This window comes from Tachysurus vachellii, chromosome 9 (assembly GCF_030014155.1).
Source record: "Tachysurus vachellii isolate PV-2020 chromosome 9, HZAU_Pvac_v1, whole genome shotgun sequence".
NCBI lineage: Eukaryota > Metazoa > Chordata > Actinopteri > Siluriformes > Bagridae > Tachysurus > Tachysurus vachellii.
The window spans coordinates 25658788-25679104 of record NC_083468.1 but is presented as its reverse complement, the minus strand read 5'-3'; the positions used below and the strand labels follow the sequence as shown (position 1 = coordinate 25679104).

Here is a 20317-nt window from a genome sequence, read left to right as displayed (position 1 = left end):
TCAAAGTGTTAGGATCCGTGTGGCCAAATTGTGATGACTAGATGACTGGGTGTCTCCAAAACAGGAGGTTGTATGAGTTGTTTCAGGCATTCAGAGGATAATACCTAGCAAAAATGGTTCAAAGAAGGACGACCGTTGAGTCAGTGACTTATTAACGTGTGTGGAGATCAAAGACTAGCCTGTCTGGTCAGATTCTATGTGAGAGCTACTGTAGCACAAATTGCAGAATAAGTTCCTTGTGGTGGTGAGAGTTAGTGTGTATTGGCTGTATATGGATGCACACCGGTCAGAGTGCCCATGTTGACTTCTGTCTACCACTGAAAGCTCCTACAATGAGTATGTGGGCATGAGAACTGGACCATGCAGCGATGGAAGAAGGAGGATTGGTCTGATGAATCTTGTTGATTACATCATGTGGATGGCTTACCTGAGGAAGAGATGGCACCAGGATGCTCTATGGGAAGAAAGCAAGCCGGTGGAAGTGGTCTGATGCTCTGGGCAATGCTGCTGGGAAGCCTTGTGTCTTGGATTCATGTGGATGTTATTCTGACATGTACCAACAAACAGTATTCACTAATGGTAGTGGCCTTTTCCAGCAGGACAATGTCCCCAGCTAGACTGCAAAAATGACTTAGGAATGGTTTGAGGACCATGACCATGAGTTCAAGTGAACTCTACTATTAACTCTTCTCTTCTCTTCTCTTCTCTTCTCTTCTCTTCTCTTCTCTTCTCTTCTCTTCTCTATTCTTCTCTTCGCTATTCTTCTCTTCTCATCTCTTCTCTTCTCTTCTCTTCTCTTCTCTATTCTTCTCTTCGCTATTCTTCTCTTCTCTTCTCTATTCTCTTCTCTATTCTTCTCTTCTCTTCTTTATTCTTCTCTTCTCATATCTTCTCTTCTCTATTCTTCTCTTCTCTTCTCTTCTCTTCTTTATTCTTCTCTTCTCATATCTTCTCTTCTCTTCTATATTCTTCTCATCTCTATTCTTCTCTTCTCTTCTCTTCTCTTCTCTTCTCTTCTCTTCTCTTCTCTTCTCTTCTCTTCTCTTCTCTTCTCTTCTCTTCTCTTCTCTATTCTTCCCTTCAACATCAAGACCTTATGTGCAGTCACAATAGTATACAACAGTAAAATCTTTCTTCTTCTGCTTTCACCAGATTATTTTGTCCAAACCAAAAGGAATGCATCATTGATCATTAAAATCTCAGCTTGTGGCAAATTTGCTACTTTAAAGCTTCCTACATGGCCATTCTTTGTGAAATGAAGGAGATTAAGCAGTTCACAGGAGCCTAGGTCTCTGCTTTATGAGATTTCACTATCTGTAGCCCTCCATCCCTCCTCGGGGTAAAGACAAATGGCAAAATCGACCGTCTTTTCTAAGAAACAAAAACCAGCCACCCAGCAGACCCGGCTTTCCGACAACATATCTTTGATGACATTCCTGGGAGATGGCAGTGGGAAGGCCCCCAGAAACGCAGTCATGATTCCATTAATGCTCTGGGTCATTACTTTTAACTATTTGATTCTGAAGCCAAGTGTTTCCTGGAGTCAAGAAAAATTTTGATATGATCTCTATACATCGATTCCTATATCCGACAAATTGTCCCAACCTCTTTCACTGAACAAATTCCCAAGCTGCGGAATTAATCAAAACTAAAGACAGAATTAATTAATTACGCTAGATAAGCTGATTAAATGTTCAGTTCATTTGGCTTGAATCGTTCTTAATTATCATTAACCATAACACTAACTACAAATCGGTACGATCAGCTACGCTCATCAAAGCTTGTGAAGTAAAATTTTAATCATGTCTTCATTTAATTGTCTATTTTCATCAGAGGTTTAATGTGACAAGGGCTATTATTCTCCCCGAAAGTCCATAATATTGCATGGTAACTGATTTACCTTCTCCTGCATACATTTTTAACCCTACTACCATCAAACACATGACCTGTTGTATATCAGGGGAAACAAAATATTTATTCATTGTTTATTGTTCATTTTAGCCCAAAATGAAAAGATGAAAAATTCCAGTAGGGTTAGTCAATAAAGTTGAATATTTTTGTCCTTTTTGAACTCAAATCTCTCAAACGTTTTTAAAAATGTAAATGAAATAACGTTCTAAATGCTAATTCCTTCTTAAATGATTACATTGATGTTAAAGCTTTACTAAAGTTTCTTCATCGAGTTTTACAATTGGTGAAACCATCTTACAGCTTCAACAGAGCATCTAGCAGGCAACAGCACCACATGCATTAACATTACTCACTCACTCTCACTCACTTATTTTCTACCGCTTATCCGAACTACCTCGGGTCACGGGGAGCCTGTGCCTATCTCAGGCGTCATCGTGCATCAAGGCAGGATACACCCTGGAAGATGAATGAATGAATGAATGAACTGCTGTGTGCTGAAGGTCAAATAAAAGCTCTAGCTCTTAATTTGTGACTGATCGCTACTCCTAGTTTTGAAAAAGCTGTAAAAGAAAGGTGCAAACTGTAGATGTTGCATGTTTAACATGACCAAAATAACATGTCTAGTCCAGAATCCACAGCTGGGTTCATGTTAAGAGATTAATTTCACGCCTTCGGTGTGACTTACACCAGCCTCAAAAACAGAGACTGTGTGTGTTAATTATTACAAAGAGCAAACAGCAGGTATTACACATGTAACACTATTGAACAAATCTAAATGAGACATTTTTTTACATTAAAAACATGACATAATGATGTCACACTATCTTGAAATTATTTGAAATTACTACAGTAGGAAAAATTATGTTTACACTGCACATAAAGAAAGCCTGTGATAAGTTTTCCTTCACATTTACATATTATAACATCACTATTTTTGGTATATTCTGTATACTGTATGTGAGCATTTTCCTTTCATTCAGTATTATATTTGTTGTCTAGCAATGAAGAATAACACACAGAAACCTTATTATTCAGTATAAACAAATGAATGATGTTCTGGTTGTGAGTCTGATTCTGTTGTCTTTCAGTGTGAGACGTGTTTTATTCTCTGTTCTTAATCTTACATGGAACTTCAGTGTTTGAAGATAAACACCGTCAAATTGTAGATCATTATGGAAAAGAATCTGGTATTTGAACAACTGCCCCAAACAGATTCCCAAGCAAATACATGGCTGCAGAATGAACAAAAACTCTACACAGAATTAATTACACTAGATAAGATGATTAAACATATTTAATTAAAAATTAAACATGTTTGAATTAAGGGGGACACGGTGGCTTAGTGGTTAGCACGTTCGCCTCACACCTCCAGGGTTGGGGGTTCGATTCCTGCCTCTGCCTTGTGTGTGTGGAGTTTGCATGTTCTCCCTGTGCCTCGGGGGTTTCCTCCGGGTACTCCGGTTTCCTCCCCCGGTCCAAAGACATGCATGGTAGGTTGATTGGCATCTCTGGAAAATTGTCCGTAGTGTGTGAGTGAATGAGAGTGTGTGTGTGTGCCCTGCGATGGGTTGGCACTCCGTCCAGGGTGTATCCTGCCTTGATGCCCGATGACGCCTGAGATAGGCACAGGCTCCCCGTGACCCGAGGTAGTTCGGATAAGCGGTAGAAAATGAGTGAGAGTGAGAGAGACTGTTTGAATTAAATCGTGCTACTTAATGATCATTATCCATAATGCTAACTACACATCGATACAATCAGCTATACTCGGCTATAAATCAGCAGTCTTGATTTTAAATACTTCCTCATTTAATTTTCTATTTTCTATCTTCAGAGGTTTAAGGTGACAAGGGCTATTATTCTCCCTGAAAGTCCATAATATTTACAGAAAACAGATATTCAGAAAATAAAATTCTTAAAGTCCTGAGTGTCTACTTTCATATGAGCTTCATATCAACCACCACTGTGGAGTGAGACATGAAGAAGACGTTCAATAATGGACATGGACCCAACAAATAAGAAGGAAAGTCCATTTTTTGGCTTCTAGGGAAAGATTTAACTAATTTTTTTTTTTTTAGAATTAAGCAAAACAGTACAAAATCATATCAGGAAAAAGAAAACACAGCTTTTGCTGATTTTTGCTCAACTCTCTCTTTCACATACTTTATCTACTCTCTCTCTCTCTCTCTCTCTCTCTCTCTACCCAGCAGGACCCTAATGCCTGTATTTACCCCTAAAACAAAGCGTTTGGTCCTCAGATCCCGCTTGGCTTTGCTCGCTCAATCCTCAAAGGTTCAAAGGCTCTGCATAAACAGTATTTGTGAGGGAGATACAAGAGTGCAGATGACCAAAGACATGAGTGACTGTGGGATTGTGGGTAAAACAGTGGGTTTGAGTGGGCATTGAGAGGTGCAGACTAGCTTCCATGTTTACTCAGGGATGCTACGCTGGTTAGGATCTGGTTCTGACGGCATGGAGCTGTTTTCAGTGATGGCTGAGAGATCAGCAATGGTCAGCGTTGCTTCTCTTCTGGCACGGAGGTTTTATTATGTTGGGGGAAGCGTGGCCGTGCCACAAAAGTGCCGCCTGGCTTATCTGGGTGAGTGTAGATATATTTGTTCAGGAGTTTATGCATGGATTGTTTTGAAAACTTTTTATATACATCTATACAGTATATATCCTATAAATTTATAGTGACTTGTTTAGATTAAGTTTCAATGAGTTTGCAATGGGGGGCACGGTGGCTTAGTGGTTAGCACGTTTGCCTCACACCTCCAGGGTTGGGGGTTCGATTCCCGCCTGGGGGTTCGATTCCCGTTCGATTCCTAGGTTGATTGGCATCTCTGGAAAAATTGTCCATAGTGTGTGAGTGCGTGAGTGAATGAGAGTGTGTGTGTGTGCCCTGCGATGGGTTGGCACTCCATCCAGGGTGTATCCTGCCTTGATGCCCGATGACGCCTGAGATAGGCACAGGCTCCCCGTGACCCGAGGTAGTTTGGATAAGCGGTAGAAAATGAGTGAGTGAGTGAGTGAGTTTGCAATAACTAGAAGTAATGAGACCAAAGTGGAGAAAATAACCTGCTTACTTTTGCGTGGACATGTTCCTTGAATTTGTTTCCATAAATCTTTCCCAGGGTGATTTTCTTGCCAACTGTTGCCCATAGCCTTCCACTGTAGCCATACTGAACAGATGGTGTTAATTGCAACCATGTGCTGTATAGCAAAAAAAAAAAAAAAACATAATCACAAGATTGTGAGATCTAAAGCTTCCGAGAGCATCTTATTACGCGTTGTCACACGTATGACGCAGTACGCACGCTCGTGATCTCGATGTTTCTTTGGCTTTAATCGAGCAGCAGTTAGGAATGTTGGTTAATGAGTGGGATTGTGAGGTGTAATAAGATGGTGAATAGATTATCTGTGTCTAAGAGATGACAGGAAAGGAACAGCAGGAGCCCTCGCTATCACATGCTGTTTGGGGTGGAACAATGCAAGCAGGAGTCTATTTGGGGTTATTTATAGCTCAGCTGGTCTTTTTTTTCACTCCTGGTTTATTTGTGTGCCTGAGTGTGAGGAACTCACTAAGCTCTAAACATGTTACTAAACATTTCTGTGTCTTGCTGGTAGTTTGGATACGACCCTGTATTGAAACAGTGAATGTTTCAGTTCATACGGTGAGTTTGTTATGTAAATGTAGATAGTATATAATTATAATATGTATATAAGTGTGAGTGGGGAACTAAATAATCGTCGCACCACACACGCATGTTATTTTGGAACTTTGTAAATCAGGGGCTCATTACATTATTTATTTTATTATCACAAGAATAAAAAAAGGTTTCATAGTTCAAGTAAATATATTAACATAAACTTTGCATTTCTCTTCCTGACTGTGATATAAATATCACTTGTTCTTCCACCTTTGACTTTTATAACTGCATCCAACTTCTTTCAGATGCTCAGAGTTGTAATACTCCTCTCCTCTCTACTCCTCTCCTCTCCTCTCTACTCCACTCCTCTCCTCTCTACTCCTCTCCTCTCCTCTCTACTCCACTCCTCTCCTCTCTACTCCTCTCCTCTCCTCTCTACTCCTCTCCTCTCCACTCCTCTCCTCTCCTCTCTACTCCTCTCCTCTTCTCTCTACTCCTCTCCTCTCTACTCCTCTCCTCTCCTCTCTACTCCTCTCCTCTCCTCTCTACTCCACTCCTCTCCTCTCTACTCCTCTCCTCTCCTCTCTACTCCACTCCTCTCCTCTCTACTCCTCTCCTCTCTACTCCACTCCTCTCCTCTCTACTCCTCTCCTCTCCTCTCTACTCCTCTCCTCTCCTCTCTACTCCTCTCCTCTCTACTCCTCTCCTCTCCTCTCTACTCCTCTCCTCTCCTCTCTACTCCACTCCTCTCCTCTCTACTTCTCTCCTCTCTACTCCTCTCCTCTCCTCTCTACTCCTCTCCTTTCTACTCCTCTCCTCTCCTCTCTACTCCTCTCCTCTCCTCTCTACTCCACTCCTCTCCTCTCTACTCCTCTCCTCTCTACTCCTCTCCTCTCCTCTCTACTCCTCTCCTCTCTACTCCACTCCTTTCCTCTCTACTTCTCTCCTCTCCTCTCTACTCCTTTCCTCTCTACTTCTCTCCTCTCCTCTCCTCTCCTCTCCTCTCTTCTCTACTTCTCTCCTCTCCTCTCCTCTCCTCTCTACCCTCTCCTCTCTCCTCTCTACTCCTGTCCTCTCCTCTCTATTCCTCTCCTCTTCTCTCTACTCCTCTCATCTTCTCTCCTCTCCTCTCCTCTCTACTCCACTCCTCTCCTCTCTACTCCTCTCCACACCTCTCCTCTCCACTCCTCTCCTCTCTTCTCTCATCTCCTCTCCTCTCCTCTCCTCTCCTCTCTACTCCTCTCCTCTCCTCTCTACTTCTCTCCTCTCCTCTCCTCTCTCCTCTCCTCTCTACTCCTGTCCTCTCCTCTCCTCTCTATTCCTCTCCTCTTCTCTCTACTCCTCTCATCTTCTCTCCTCTCCTCTCCTCTCCTCTCCTCTCTACTCCTCTCTACTCCTCTCCTCTCTTCTCCTCTCCTCTCCTCTCTACTCCGCTCCTCTCCTCTCTACTTCTCTCCTCTCCTCTCCTCTCCTCTCCTCCTCTCCATCCCTCTTCCTCCTCCTCCTCTCTCCTCTCTTCCTCTCTCTCACCTCTTCCTCTCTCCTCTCTCCTCTCCTCTCTTCTCTCTCCCTCTCCTCCTCTCTCCTCCCCTCTCTCCCTCCTCCTCTCTCCTCTCCTCCTCCCTCTCTCCCTTCTCCTCCTCCTCCTCCCATCCCCTCCTTCCTCCTCTCCCTCCTCCCCTCTCTCCTCCCTCTCCTCTCCCCTCCTCCTCTCTCTCTCCTCCCTCCCTCCCTCTCCCTCTCTCTCCCTCTCCCTCCTCTCTCTCTCCTCTCTCCTCTCCCTCCTCTCCTCCCACTCTCCTCCTCCTCTCTCCTCTCTCTCCCCCTCCTCCTCCCCCTCTCCTCTCTCACTCTCTCCCTCCTCTCCATCTCCCTCCTCCTCTCTCTCCTCTCCTCTCCTCCTCCTCACCTCTCTCTCTCCTCCCTCCTCTTCTCTCTCTCCTCTCCTCCCTCCTCTCCCTCCTCTCTCTCTTCTCCTCTCTCCTCTCTCTCCTCTCTCTCTCCTCTCTCCCTCTCCTCTCCTCCCTCTCTCTCCTCTCTCTCATCCTCTCTCTCCTCTCCTCTCCCTCCTCTCCTCCCCTCTCTCCCTCCTCTCCTCCTTCCTCTTCCTCTCCTCTCTCTCTCTCCCTCCTCCTCCTCTCTCCTCCTCTCTCCCCCTCCTCTCCTCACACTCTCCTCTCCCTCTTCCTCTCTCTCTCCTCTCTCCTCTCTCCTCCTCCTCCCTCCTCTCTCCTTCTCTCTCTCTCTCCTCCTCTCCCTCTCTCCTATCTCCTCTCTCCTCTCCTCTCCCTCCCCTCTCCTCCCTCCCTCTCCTCTCTCCTCCTCTCTCCTCTCCCTCTCTCCTCTCTCTCTCTCTCCTCTCTCCTTCTCCTCTCTCTCTCTCTCTCTCCTCTCCTCCACTCCTTCTCTCCTCCCCTCTCCCTCTCCCTCTCTCCTCCTCCCTCTCTCCCTCCATCTCTCCTCTCCTCTCCTCTCCTCTCCTCTCCTCTCTACTCCTCTCCTCTCTACTTCTCTCCTCTCCTCTCCTCTACTCTCTACTCCACTCCTCTCCTCTCTACTTCTCTCCTCTCCTCTCTCCTCTCCTCTCCTCTCTACTCCTCTCCGCTCCTCTCTACTCCTCTCCTCTCTTCTCTACTTCTCTCCTCTCCTCTCCTCTCCTCTCCTCTCTACCCTCTCCTCTCTCCTCTCCTCTCTACTCCTCTCCTCTTCTCTCTACTCCTCTCCTCTCCTCTCCTCTCCTCTCTACTCCACTCCTCTCCTTTCCTCTCTACTCCTCTCCTCACCTCTCCTCTCCTCTCTACTCCTCTCCTCTCCTCTTCTCTTCTCTCCTCTCCTCTCTTCTGTACTCCTCTCCTCTCTACTCCTCTCCTCTCCTCTCTACTCCTCTCTACTCCTCTCCTCTCTACTCCACTTCACTCCTCTCTTCTCCTCTCCTCTCCTCTCTTCTCCGCTCCTCTCCTCTCCTCTCTACTCCTCTCCTCTCTACTTCTCTCCTCTCTTCTCCTCTCCTCTCCTCTCCTCTCTACTTCTCTCCTCTCTACTTCTCTCCTCTCCTCTCCTCTCTACTCCTCTCCTCTCTACTTCTCTCCTCTCCTCTCTACTTCTCTCCTCTCCTCTCCTCTCCTCTCTACCCTCTCCTCTCTACTCCTCTCCTCTCTTCTCTACTTCTCTCCTCTCCTCTCCTCTCCTCTCTACCCTCTCCTCTCTCCTCTCCTCTCTACTCCTCTCCTCTTCTCTCTACTCCTCTTCTCTCCTCTCCTCTCCTCTCCTCTCCTCTCCTCTCTACTCCTCTCCTCTCTTCTCCTCTCCTCTCCTCTTCTCTTCTCTCCTCTCCTCTCTTCTGTACTCCTCTCCTCTCTACTCCTCTCCTCTCCTCTCTACTCCTCTCCTCTCTACTCCACTCCTCTCCTCTCTTCTCCTCTCCTCTCCACTCCTCTCCTCTCTACTTCTCTCCTCTCTACTTCTCTCCTCTCCTCTCCTCTCCTCTCTACTCCTCTCCTCTCTACTCCTCACCTCTCCTCTCCTCTCTACTCCACTCCTCTCCTCTCTACTTCTCTCCTCTCCTCTCCTCTCCTCTCCTCTCCTCTCTACCCTCTCCTCTCTACTCCTCTCCTCTCTTCTCTACTTCTCTCCTCTCCTCTCCTCTCCTCTCTACCCCTCTCCTCTCCTCTCCTCTCCTCTCCTCTCTACTCCTCTCCTCTCCTCTCTACTCCTCTCCTCTCCTCTCTACTCCTCTTGTCTCCTCTCTACTCCTCTCCTCTCTACTTCTCTCCTCTCCTCTCCTCTCTTCTCTTCTCTATTTCTCTCCTCTCTTCTCTTCTCTATTTCTCTCCTCTCCTCTCCTCTCCTCTCCTCTCCTCTCCTCTCCTCTCCTCTCCTCTCTTCTCTTCTCTTCTCTATTTCTCTCCTCTCTTCTCTTCTCTATTTCTCTCCTCTCCTCACCTCTCCTCTACTCTCCTCTCAACTCCTCTCCTCTCTTCTCTACTTCTCTCCTCTCCTCTCCTCTCCCCTCCCCTCCCCTCCCCTCCTCTCCTCTCCTCTCCACATTCGTCCTAATGATACGTCTGTTCAGCCAGATCGCTTGGCAAATCTTTGCGCTTTTTGAGTGTCTCTGTTGGAGCTGTGCCAGATGTCAAACTGTCTTTAAAATTAGCTCTGAATTCGGAGAAGCCGGAGTTCCCTCTGTCGATTATGCATCGGATTGTTTTCTTGTTGCAACATCCGTTGTCCCTGTTTCATATTCTAAAGCAAATCTTTGAAAATGTGTTGTTTACTTTGAGCAATAGTGCCAGGTAAAGAAAATATATTTTAAATTGGCAGCAAAGCAGTTCTTCTTGGGTTAAAAGTCAATTTAGCATTTAGTTCACTGAATGTTATGACAAATCTGCCTATTATAGTTTTGTTCTTGTGGTAGTGAGACCTTCACATAGTGACATGGGCCAAGCAGGTTTGTTCTGCTAAAGTGTCCATCTTATACATATATTATTGTCGAGATATAAAATATAAACCCATTTCAAATACATATGCTTAAATTTGACAGTAATTTTAAGTATGTTAGGTTAGCATGTGTGTGTGTGTGTGTGTGTGTGTGTGTGTGTGTGGAGCAGTACAGGCTGTGCGCAGGTGTGTGTGTCTGCATAATGCATGCACTCTGTTGTGTGTTTCCGCTCTGATGCCTCTGAGGCTCTGCGCTTTGTTGATCCGGGCATCACAGAGGATCTTCACAAGGCAATTATGCAGTGTTTGATATGAACCTGTAAGACTCCTTAGAGAACACTTTCATCTGTCATCCCTCTTTTTTCCATCTCACTCTTTATCTCTTTTTTTCGTTCTCTCTCACTCTTTCTTTCAACGATCCGCTGTCTCTCTGTGTTCTTGTCTCCCCTCCATCTATCTTTTTCTCTTGATGATTTCTCTCTCTCTCTCTCTCTCTCTCTCTCTCTCTCTCTCTCTCTCTCTCTCTCTCTCTCTCTCTCCCCCTCTGTTTCTTTCAATGATAATCTGTCTCTTTTTCAGTTTCTTTCTCACTTTGTTTTTTCCAGTGCTTATACACCTGCCTCGTCTTCCTTTCTCTGTAAGTCTCTCATGCTTTAATATCTTCTATCTTTCTCTCTATTTCATTTTCCCATCCCTCTCTTTTGTTCAGTAAATTGTGTCTCCATCTTGCTCTAACTGTGTCACTCTTTCTGTCTGTATTGATCTCGTGGTCTGTCTGTGTCTTAGTATCTGTTTCATACTTTCTCTCAGTCTCCCCAACTTTCTTTTTCTTTTGATGCCCCATCTCTCTCTCTCTCTCTCTCTCTCTCTCTCTCTCTCTCTCTCTCTTCCTCACAGCTCTGTCTTACTTTTAAATTTTTTTTTTCTGTCTCACTCTTTCCTTATCACTTTCTTTTCTTAGATGCTTTTTTTTTTAGATCTTTTTCTCTAAAAAATAACAGCTTTAACTTTTATCTCACTTATGTTTTTCGGTCTATTTCCATCTCTTTTCTCTCTCGGAGCCAGAGATTCATTTATGCAGTTTCATTTATACTCTGGGGTTTCTCTCCTTTCTCACATGTAGTGTTTGCCTTTTTCAGCCAAATTCACATGATATTAACTGAGCTTAAATATAATATGTTGTACGAGGAATGGCCATCCTATATGTTTCTTCTTTACTGGCACATATCACAGAGCATATCATCGTTTATGAGAAATACATTTCACAGAAATGGACATTAATTCTATAATCAGGTTTTATGTTTTTAACCCTTATAAACCATTAAAATGTTTACATTTAGATTTATTTACCTGCTAATTTTGAGCTCAGCTGTTTTGGGCTTAGCACTGTTGGAACTTAGTGCAAAAAATCGAATAAAGTCTGATTGATTAGTGGCACCACATGTACAGGAAACCACGCGATTATGAAGATTATCATAACCTTTAGTGACCTTTACCCCACCAGGCCCACATTCAGAGGCACGAATCTACAATGAGGCACTGATTTACTGATTTACGTTCACAAACAATGAGCACTAATTTGATGATATGTCCAAATGTAATAGATGGGTTTAGACATGTTATTTGCTCTCGATAGTCGTGACTAGGTTGGATCTGAAAGCGTCTATTGTTCAAAATATGATATGAACATAGACATAGTGGAAAAGTGCACAATTGTTCACAGGAAATGGAAATGGTTCTTCACAGACTCTGTTATTCCACAGTTTTACAAAGAACCTGTTACTCCACAGTAAATAATACGATGATATGATCATGTGGTTAAAATTTATTTTTCATTTAAATAACATTAAAAACAATCAGGGAAGCATAGAAAAACGAATGTGCTCTATTACAAATAATAATATATATTTATATATATATATATATATATATATATATATATATATATATATATATATTATATATATTATAATAATATATATTTATATATATTATTTGACTCGTCACTGACTCATTGCGTTCTGCGCAATAGCCAGTTTTTGGCGGCCTGCCAGAAGCTAGTTTGTGTTTCATGCTAGTTAACAACTTGTGTTTACTGTACACACGGACTAAAAATGGATTGATTTTTTATCAAACAATCCCGTGCACAAAATGAACAGCAACAAAGCAATGTGACAGTGACAAAAGAGGTAACTGATGGGGAGCATGCATCATCCGCAACTCGAGTAATTATTGTATTGCAATATTGTACATTGTATTTAAGCAGATAAGCTATTTAAGACTGAATAACTTGGCATACTTTGCGGTGAAAGTGTCTCTCCTATTGACTTTGTCCTATCAGTGTGGCTCACATGAAAAAAATTGTGAAGACCACTGCTGTAGACCCTGTAACTCTACAGATTTCCGAAGACACTGTTTCTCCACAGTTCTCCATTGATCCTGTAGCTCGACAGTTCTCTGTAGACCCTGTTATTTGACAGTTCTCCATAGACCCTGTAACTCCATATATTGTGTTACTTCACAGTTCTCCAGACTCTCTGGTACTCTATAGATCCTCTGGGCTAATACCCTGCTTCTACACACTTCATAATCCCTGTTACTCCATAAACACTGTTACGTCGCAGTTCTCCAAAGACCCTGTTTCTCCACAGATCTCAATAGACCCTGTTACTCCACAGTTCTCCACAGTCTATTTACTACATAGATCCTGAAATTCCACAGTTCTATATAGACCCTATCACAAATCTTGTGGAAGTCAGAGCAAACATTTAGCTAATATTGTGTCCAAATTTACACCAGTTGTGTTGAGCTGCAAGACTTTTGCATGTGTGAGATTCTTGCCACTTAATTCAGCATATCTGACTGACCCACTTTTTATCTTTCTCATAAACACATTGAATGAGATCTCTCAATAATACAGAAATCAATCATTTCCTCTGGAGGGTTGGGGTTCAGCAGAATCCTGTTCCCCAGGGTCTTGTATCTCTATGCAGCCGGATGAATGCATTGCCTCCCCTGACTCGCTCCCTTGTGACATGGCTTGTAGCCCCGCTGTGGCCTGAGAAGCAATCATGCATGAAGGTTTTCTCAACATGAAGCTAATTAGGATTAAATGAACTGGAGAGACACTTGCTAACAATGAGAATAGTGAGAGAGCAAGAGAAAAGAAAAAAGGAAAATAGTGGAGGATAATAAGGGTGTGGAAGTGTAGTGTATCTCAAAAGCTGTTTTTAGACTACTTTCATGATTCTTTAAGTATTCAAGCTCTCTTATGAGCACTTTAGCTGAAAGTTATTATTGATGATCTCATGAAACCCACTAGTTTGGATTAGCATAGTGTGTTTATCCCTGCTGTACATGTTGGAGTCAGGACTACTCAGATGACTCAGACCAGAACCATAGGCAAGTACTGTGTGTTTAGTATGTGGATAAACATACCATATTATTATATATTCATATCATGTTTATAAAATATTATATATCTAAATATAAGATAAACATAAATATATGTGTTTTAGTTTAAATACAGATTTGGTTTTGCAGTTTTCTTGCTACTGGCTGGCTCACCATACTGTAAGACGAAATTTTTATTGCAATAACTATCAATATTTTGTGATTAATCAGATTTTAATTAACACATAGTTGGTACAATATACATGGTTTGCACATGTGCTCTTGGAAACAAACAGTAGATTTGGAAGATTTTGCAGTGATATTTATTGTTTTATTTTATATTGGAAACGAAATGTACTGCTTTTCACATTTGAAAACTTTGATGAGGTGAAAAATAATTATTTTCTAATATAATTTGACTTCTCAGGTAAAATACTTGCACATTGGTTAATGTATTCAATTTAAATCCTGTCCTGCATGTTGACTATGTACCTATTCCTCACTCCTGGCTGGCTCACCAATTAGGTTGAGATTTTGAGATGTTCTTGCTGTTCAAATTTTTTACTTTCTCATATCAAAATAAGGATGATTTTACTCTGTGTCATGATGCTTATTGTAGCAGTTATGTGTTAGCATTTGAATAATACAGTACTCTGAATTGATTAAAGTTCTGCTCACAGCATTTAGAAACTTCTCATTTGTTGCTTATTGATGTTTGACAAGAGAGATAGAGGACATTCTCTCAGTCCACTTTTACTGTTTGTTCTCTACAGACTGGGCTGTAGTCCACAATCTGATTGGCAGAGACAAGGGTGTGAAAGACAATGCTTCTTAACACACAGTCACTCTCATTCATCATATCCCTTTCTCTCACATTTCTCATGTAATCCTTTTAAAAAAACAGTCATGAGGAATGCAAAACAGTCCCAGGGTGAAGTGGTTACTAAAGATAATAGAATAATAGCGAGCTAGGTTAATTATCTGCTACTACTTAGGACAAGTAAGAATGTTTGGGTGTTTATAGTGTGCACAGATTATGAGCTGATTTGTTTATGGCAGCAAAAGAAGCTGCTAGTTAGCAACTGTTCTGTGGAAAAAAAGCCAAGTGTGAAAACACCATGGGAGAAAGCATTCAGGTATATATGTTTGGCAATCTAGGTTGAACTTTCCTAGTTGTAAAGGTTGTTGTTTTATTATTTTGGTGTCAAGCATCATAACTCTTTCAGGCATAAATAGAAAATCATGGTGACTTTTTACTTCTCACACACAGTCAGTTACAAGTTCTTCCTCATGCATCAAATAGCCATCTAGTTCTTGTTTCCATGCTCTTCTTGCTTGTGTCTATTTGCCTTTTCCTGTCTCTCCTTGTGTCTCGCTTCACCTGTTTTATTTGCCTGCATGTTTACATTGATGTGTAGTGGCTGGGTGACAATGTAGCTGTCCATTGCTATTAAACCTTAGTGAAACTCTACTAGATGTAGTAGAGCAGACATGGAGGTATGTGTAATTATGGCTCTGCATGCCTGTGTGTGTCTGTTTGTGACTATACAGGATGTGCATTATATTTAAATATATGATAGCAAATATAGTACTTAATAAATAGATGAGATAGATAGATTTATATACTTAATACAATATAAATGCAAACACAAACATACGTAGGCTATAGAGTGTTTTATAACTCTTCTTCAGGGTGCAAACGTGTGTATGTGTTTATTATATTTGAAATATCTTTGAGGAACCTTAGGCCTGTTTTGACAACCACCGGGAGCTGGCAGGAGGGAAAGACTCTTTAAGTGTTGACGAGCAATCTCCTCTCGCCTCCAGCAAAAGATTCTGAGCTCTCACTTCTGTAGCACTTCATGAGAATATCTGTGTGTGTGTGTGTGTGTGTGGATAATTGCCTGTTTCACTCCTCACTAAGACTTACTTAAAATAATTCAGATCACGTTCCTGTTGCTGTTTATACACATACAGGCATTAAAATGTGGCACGATATAAAATGTTACCTTCAAATATGCCTTATGAAGACATCTGGAATTTTTTGTGCTTAAGGTCCCAGTGATATAAACATTTCATAAAATGACTGTTTACACATTATGTACATCAGGCAAATCGAACCCCCAACCCAGAAGGTGTGAGGCGAACATGCTAACCACTAAGCCACCGTGCCCCCGTTTATGATATTTGTACATAAATATTATACACCAGCTCATCAGACATAATCCGTCCATAACTTTAAGTTATAAGCAATTTATTTGCCACCTATGTGTGGCCAAGACAATAAAGGACCAATAGATTTAGGTTTGTTCAAACTTAAATTTGATTTTTATGTCACATACACAATCATAAATAGTACAGTATGTAGTGAGATGCTTCATATGACTGTCCTAAAAAAAGTCAATAGAAGAGTCAATCATATAATATAAAAGAGAAAATATTATTAGAAAAAAAATAATCAAAGAAAGAAAAATATACTAAGAAACAGAGATAGAGTAATCAAACATGTAGACCCAGTGCTAGCTTCCTGTATTTATCACCTCTAGCATGGCTAAGAGCGGAGATAATGTGATGCAGTGATGTACACAAGTACGGACATAAAAGGAAACAGTATATGGAAATATACCTTGTGGTGGAATTTGTATTGTTACCCAGTTGTTGTAAAGTAAAAATTGCAGTAAATGAATGTTTAAGGAAGTGTATTTCTATCCATTTTGGTACTTGTTAATATTGTGCTCTCTACACTCTGATATCTAGCTAGCTTGCTAGTTACTACTACATTCCCTTCTGCAGTCCAGTTCTCAGCAATCCTTTGCCCATCAACCATAAGTTCTAACTTAATTAACATATTTTAACGAACTAGCTAATATATTAATATTTAGCAAATTATTTCATTCTGTTGGTCAAGGTAACAGGACGGCGATGCGTTTCTTGATCAAACACTCTGCAAGCTAACTTGCTGGTGGAAACATCACATGGATGTGCACATAAAAGTTTTTATTCTCATAACAATTCTATAATACTACAAACAATTTCTGATTATTTATATCTTGGGAATCACAAATGTAAAATGTCAGAAACGGCAGTGGCCATGGTAAGGATAAAAACCCGGCCCAACAAGATTTATTAACAAAAAAAATAAATAAATAAAAAATAGCTTTAGCATTACAAATTTCTGGAAGGTAGGAGGACATCAGAGAGCCCACACATCCTAGACATCAGGACAGAATGTGGAACCACGGGGCTGTGAGGCAGCAATGCTACCTGCTTGTTTGCCCATGCTTTCTAACAGAATTGGTTTAGTAAATGCGTTCCCTTCTACCTTTAACTATTTCTCACACATCCGATTGTGATCATATCTGTGTGTCATGCTTGACATGGGTAAATATCGTCTGTCCGTCTAAACCCATTGTGAAGTGGCACTTTATATTCAAGGAGTATTTCGGCGTGTGCGTACTCAGAGGGTCTTCTTTATCAGTGCTGTTGCTCTTTGCAGTTAAAGACTTTAGAAAAACCCTGCTGTGAATGATGTTGGGCTGCGGAGGGGCATAGACAAGCACTACTAACCCTGCTCGCTCTCTCTCTCTCTCTCTCTCTCTCTCTCTCTCTCTCTCTCTCTCTAATAGTGCATATGCTGCCGTCCACAATCTCTTTCCTCAGAGAAGTAGAGGTTATTTACTTTTTGAAGCTGAGAGAATTTTCAGTGCACGTGAATCTAAATGTGAGTTCAGCTCCCTGTAGAAGCCTCATTACACACTGTTAGGGTTGCAGGCGAATTCTGCAGCATTGCGTCAGTGGTGTTCCCCATAGATATCTGCCCTCTCTCTTTCCATTTCTGGAATCTGGTATGTAATTCTGCCAGTTTTGTGTTTGTTCCACAGGTCCATGCGTAATTACCTCCACCCTGTCCATGACACACAGCTCTCACTCTTAGAACAGCACCAGATTGCGGCCAATTACTGTCCTGGTCATTTCAGAATCGTGAAGAAACCTGTCGATCTGCTGACTAAAAAAAATACCCTGCCATTATTTCAGGCTTCATCTGTGATATATTCCTGCAGTCGGATATTTTTGTGTTTCACTCTACTTTGAGTAGGAATTGCTGTATCTATCTTTAGCACAGTTGTTACTTGCTATCAACTGACTGGTCTGTGTGTGTCTGTGTGTGTGTGTGGCTCCACAGTTGAGCGATGTATGAGTGTGATGCAGTCAGGTACTCAGATGGTGAAACTGAAGAACGGCTCCAAGGGCCTGGTTCGCCTTTTCTACCTGGATGAGCATCGCTCCTGTATCCGCTGGAGGCCTTCCCGCAAGAGCGAGAAAGCCAAAAGTAAGCACAAACATCCTCGATCTTACACACATTCACACACAAAGGGCCTGATTCATTAATGCTGTGTTTGTGTAAAAACACGTAAACACACACTGAGTTACATCCATAGTGAATTGTGTCTTTTAAATTAGGATAAAATGTGCTCACAGTCTCACTTTTTTCAACTAACATTTAAACACAACCTGCAAAAAAAACAAAAACATTTTTTTTTTGAAAACATCACATATCTAGAATTTTTTACATTTATACTATGAAATATGCAAAATAAAGTTTTTGTAATATATATGTAATAGATTATTGCTCCTGTGTGTTTGGTGCTTGGACCCCATTCGGAAGCTTTGAAATAGGCATGCATTACGCACATTTATGCATTATAAACACTACGTTGCATTGAGAAGATGTTCAGCTCTATGCCTTAATGTCTTAAGCAGGAGATTTAATGCATGTGACAATGTATTTTTTTAGTCTTTCTGGAGTAAGTTAAGCTGGTGTGAGTGGGTCAGGGATTATCCTGTGTAAGTGCTTTGTTCATCATGCCTACTAGGAGGCTCATGGGGTAGATAATAATCGCTGCTTGCTGTGTCCTAGCACACATAAAATGCATTAAAGCGCCAAGTACTGACTGTCAGTCTTTAGCTCTATTTCTAGCTCCCTCTATCCGCACTTCGTCTCTCTCAAACTTGCCTGTCTGCCATCACAATTAAAAACTGCCTGTGCAAGATAAGCCTCTTTGTTTCTCTCCATTTACATAATTAAAGAATGAAAAGGAGTAGATTGTGTCCAGCTCATAGCCTGTTGAAGGAGGCTGCTTTTGACAGCTCTGATATGAAGGAATGCTCTGCTCCACTGATGATGTGTGTAGATATGATTACCATCACGTTAAGGAAAAAGAAAACAGGTTTTATCGGAAGCCACTCAATGTGATTACAGAACTTCTTCTAAATCTGTGATGAGATTTTGATAAACATATTCTGCCAGAGCTGTAGAGACAAACCCACAGTGTATCTGTGTGAGAGAGAAATGCAATAAGATTTATTACACACTGATATTGTCTTCAGCAGCATAGAGAAAAATATGATTCTCGTTTGTGCCTGACCAAATATTTGTTTACCCTCAGTGACAGAATCTGATATCTTCATTACAGACGACACATTTCCACATCACCTTCGCCCTTTGTGCAACCGAAGCTTCAATCGTTTGCTCAAATGAATCTTGCGGTTATTGTTTGTTTCAGCTTGCAATTTATTTTAATTCAGATTGAATTTGTAGATGTCGTTTTATGATGTACTGACCCGGACATGGCCTGGTCACTGTGCTCCTTTCCTCAGTCACCATTGACTCGCTCTACAAGGTTACCGAAGGCCGACAGAGCGATATCTTTCATCGGCATGCTGATGGGAACTTTGACCCCGGATGCTGTTTCACCATTTACCATGGCAACCACATGGATTCTCTGGACGTGGTGACATCCAATGCAGAGGAAGCAAGGACATGGGTGACAGGACTCAGGTACCTAATGGCGGGCATCAGTGATGAGGACTCCTTGGCCAAAAGACAACGAACCCATGACCAATATCCTTTATGTCAGTAGTAGTAAGACATTTATGACCATAAAGTTGTAATTTTAGATCCCAATGTAAGTCTATCAGGGGCACGGTGGCTTAGTGGTTAGCACGTTCACCTCACACCTCCAGGGTTGGGGGTTCGATTCCCGCCTCCACCTTGTGTGTGGAGTTTGCATGTTCTCCCCGTACCTCGGGGGTTTCCTCCGGGTACTCCGGTTTCCTCCCCCGGTCCAAAGACATGCATGGTAGGTTGATTGGCATCTCTGGAAAATTGTCTGTAGTGTGTGATTGTGTGAGTGAATGAGAGTGTGTGTGTGTGTGTGCCCTGCGATGGGTTGGCACTCCGTCCAGGGTGTGGCTCCCTGTGACCCGAGGTAGTTCAGGCACAGGCTCCCTGTGACCCGAGGTAGTTCGGATAATTGGTAGAAAATGAATGAATGAATGAATGAATGAATGTAAGTCTATCAACTTTTAATTACCCAACTGTGTGTTTGGATTGCATTTTGGTTCAATTACTTTGGCTGTTTAAAAAGAAAAAAAAAAAAGATGGTGATGGGGCTCCTGTATCTGGTGCTTGGTGCTCTAAAATGAAAACATATTAAATATTATGCTAAATGCTATAGCTTCATATTTTCATTTGAAAATTGAAATTGAAACTTTGGCTGTTTAGCGTTTGCGTGTTTAACTAGTGGAATGGAATTTCTGAGCACTTCTGACATATTTTAATATTCTTTCTGTACTCAACACATTCAAATGTTTCTGTGCCATTCTTGTAGCTTTGGCTATGGACATTATTACAGAAAACTAGGTAATGTTGGACTTTATAAACATGTCACTGGGCAACAGATTGATATGTGGTTGCTATTTTCAGATTACAATTTTGCACGAAGATAATTATATTAACAGATGTGAAAATACATTCGTTGCACATTCAGTTATTTGCATCATTAAACTCAGACGAAACAGAATTTGCACCTCCCTACCGATGCTAAGTAACCTAATTACTGTACTAGTAGCAGTAATGAGTCCCTCCA

At 41.8% G+C, this 20317-nt stretch overlaps 1 protein-coding gene across 1 annotated transcript in view; it reads left to right on the top strand.

Moving 5' to 3' along the window:
* Positions 1 to 4393: 4393 nt before the first annotated feature.
* Positions 4394 to 20317, top strand: part of plch1 (phospholipase C, eta 1) — a 58377-nt gene continuing 42453 nt past the window's right edge. The window contains exons 1-3 of the mRNA XM_060878365.1: positions 4394 to 4507; positions 17572 to 17718; positions 19047 to 19290. Coding sequence (XP_060734348.1) covers positions 4399 to 4507; positions 17572 to 17718; positions 19047 to 19290 — 500 coding nt within the window. The 5' untranslated portion in view covers positions 4394 to 4398. The remainder of the gene's footprint in view (positions 4508 to 17571; positions 17719 to 19046; positions 19291 to 20317) is intronic.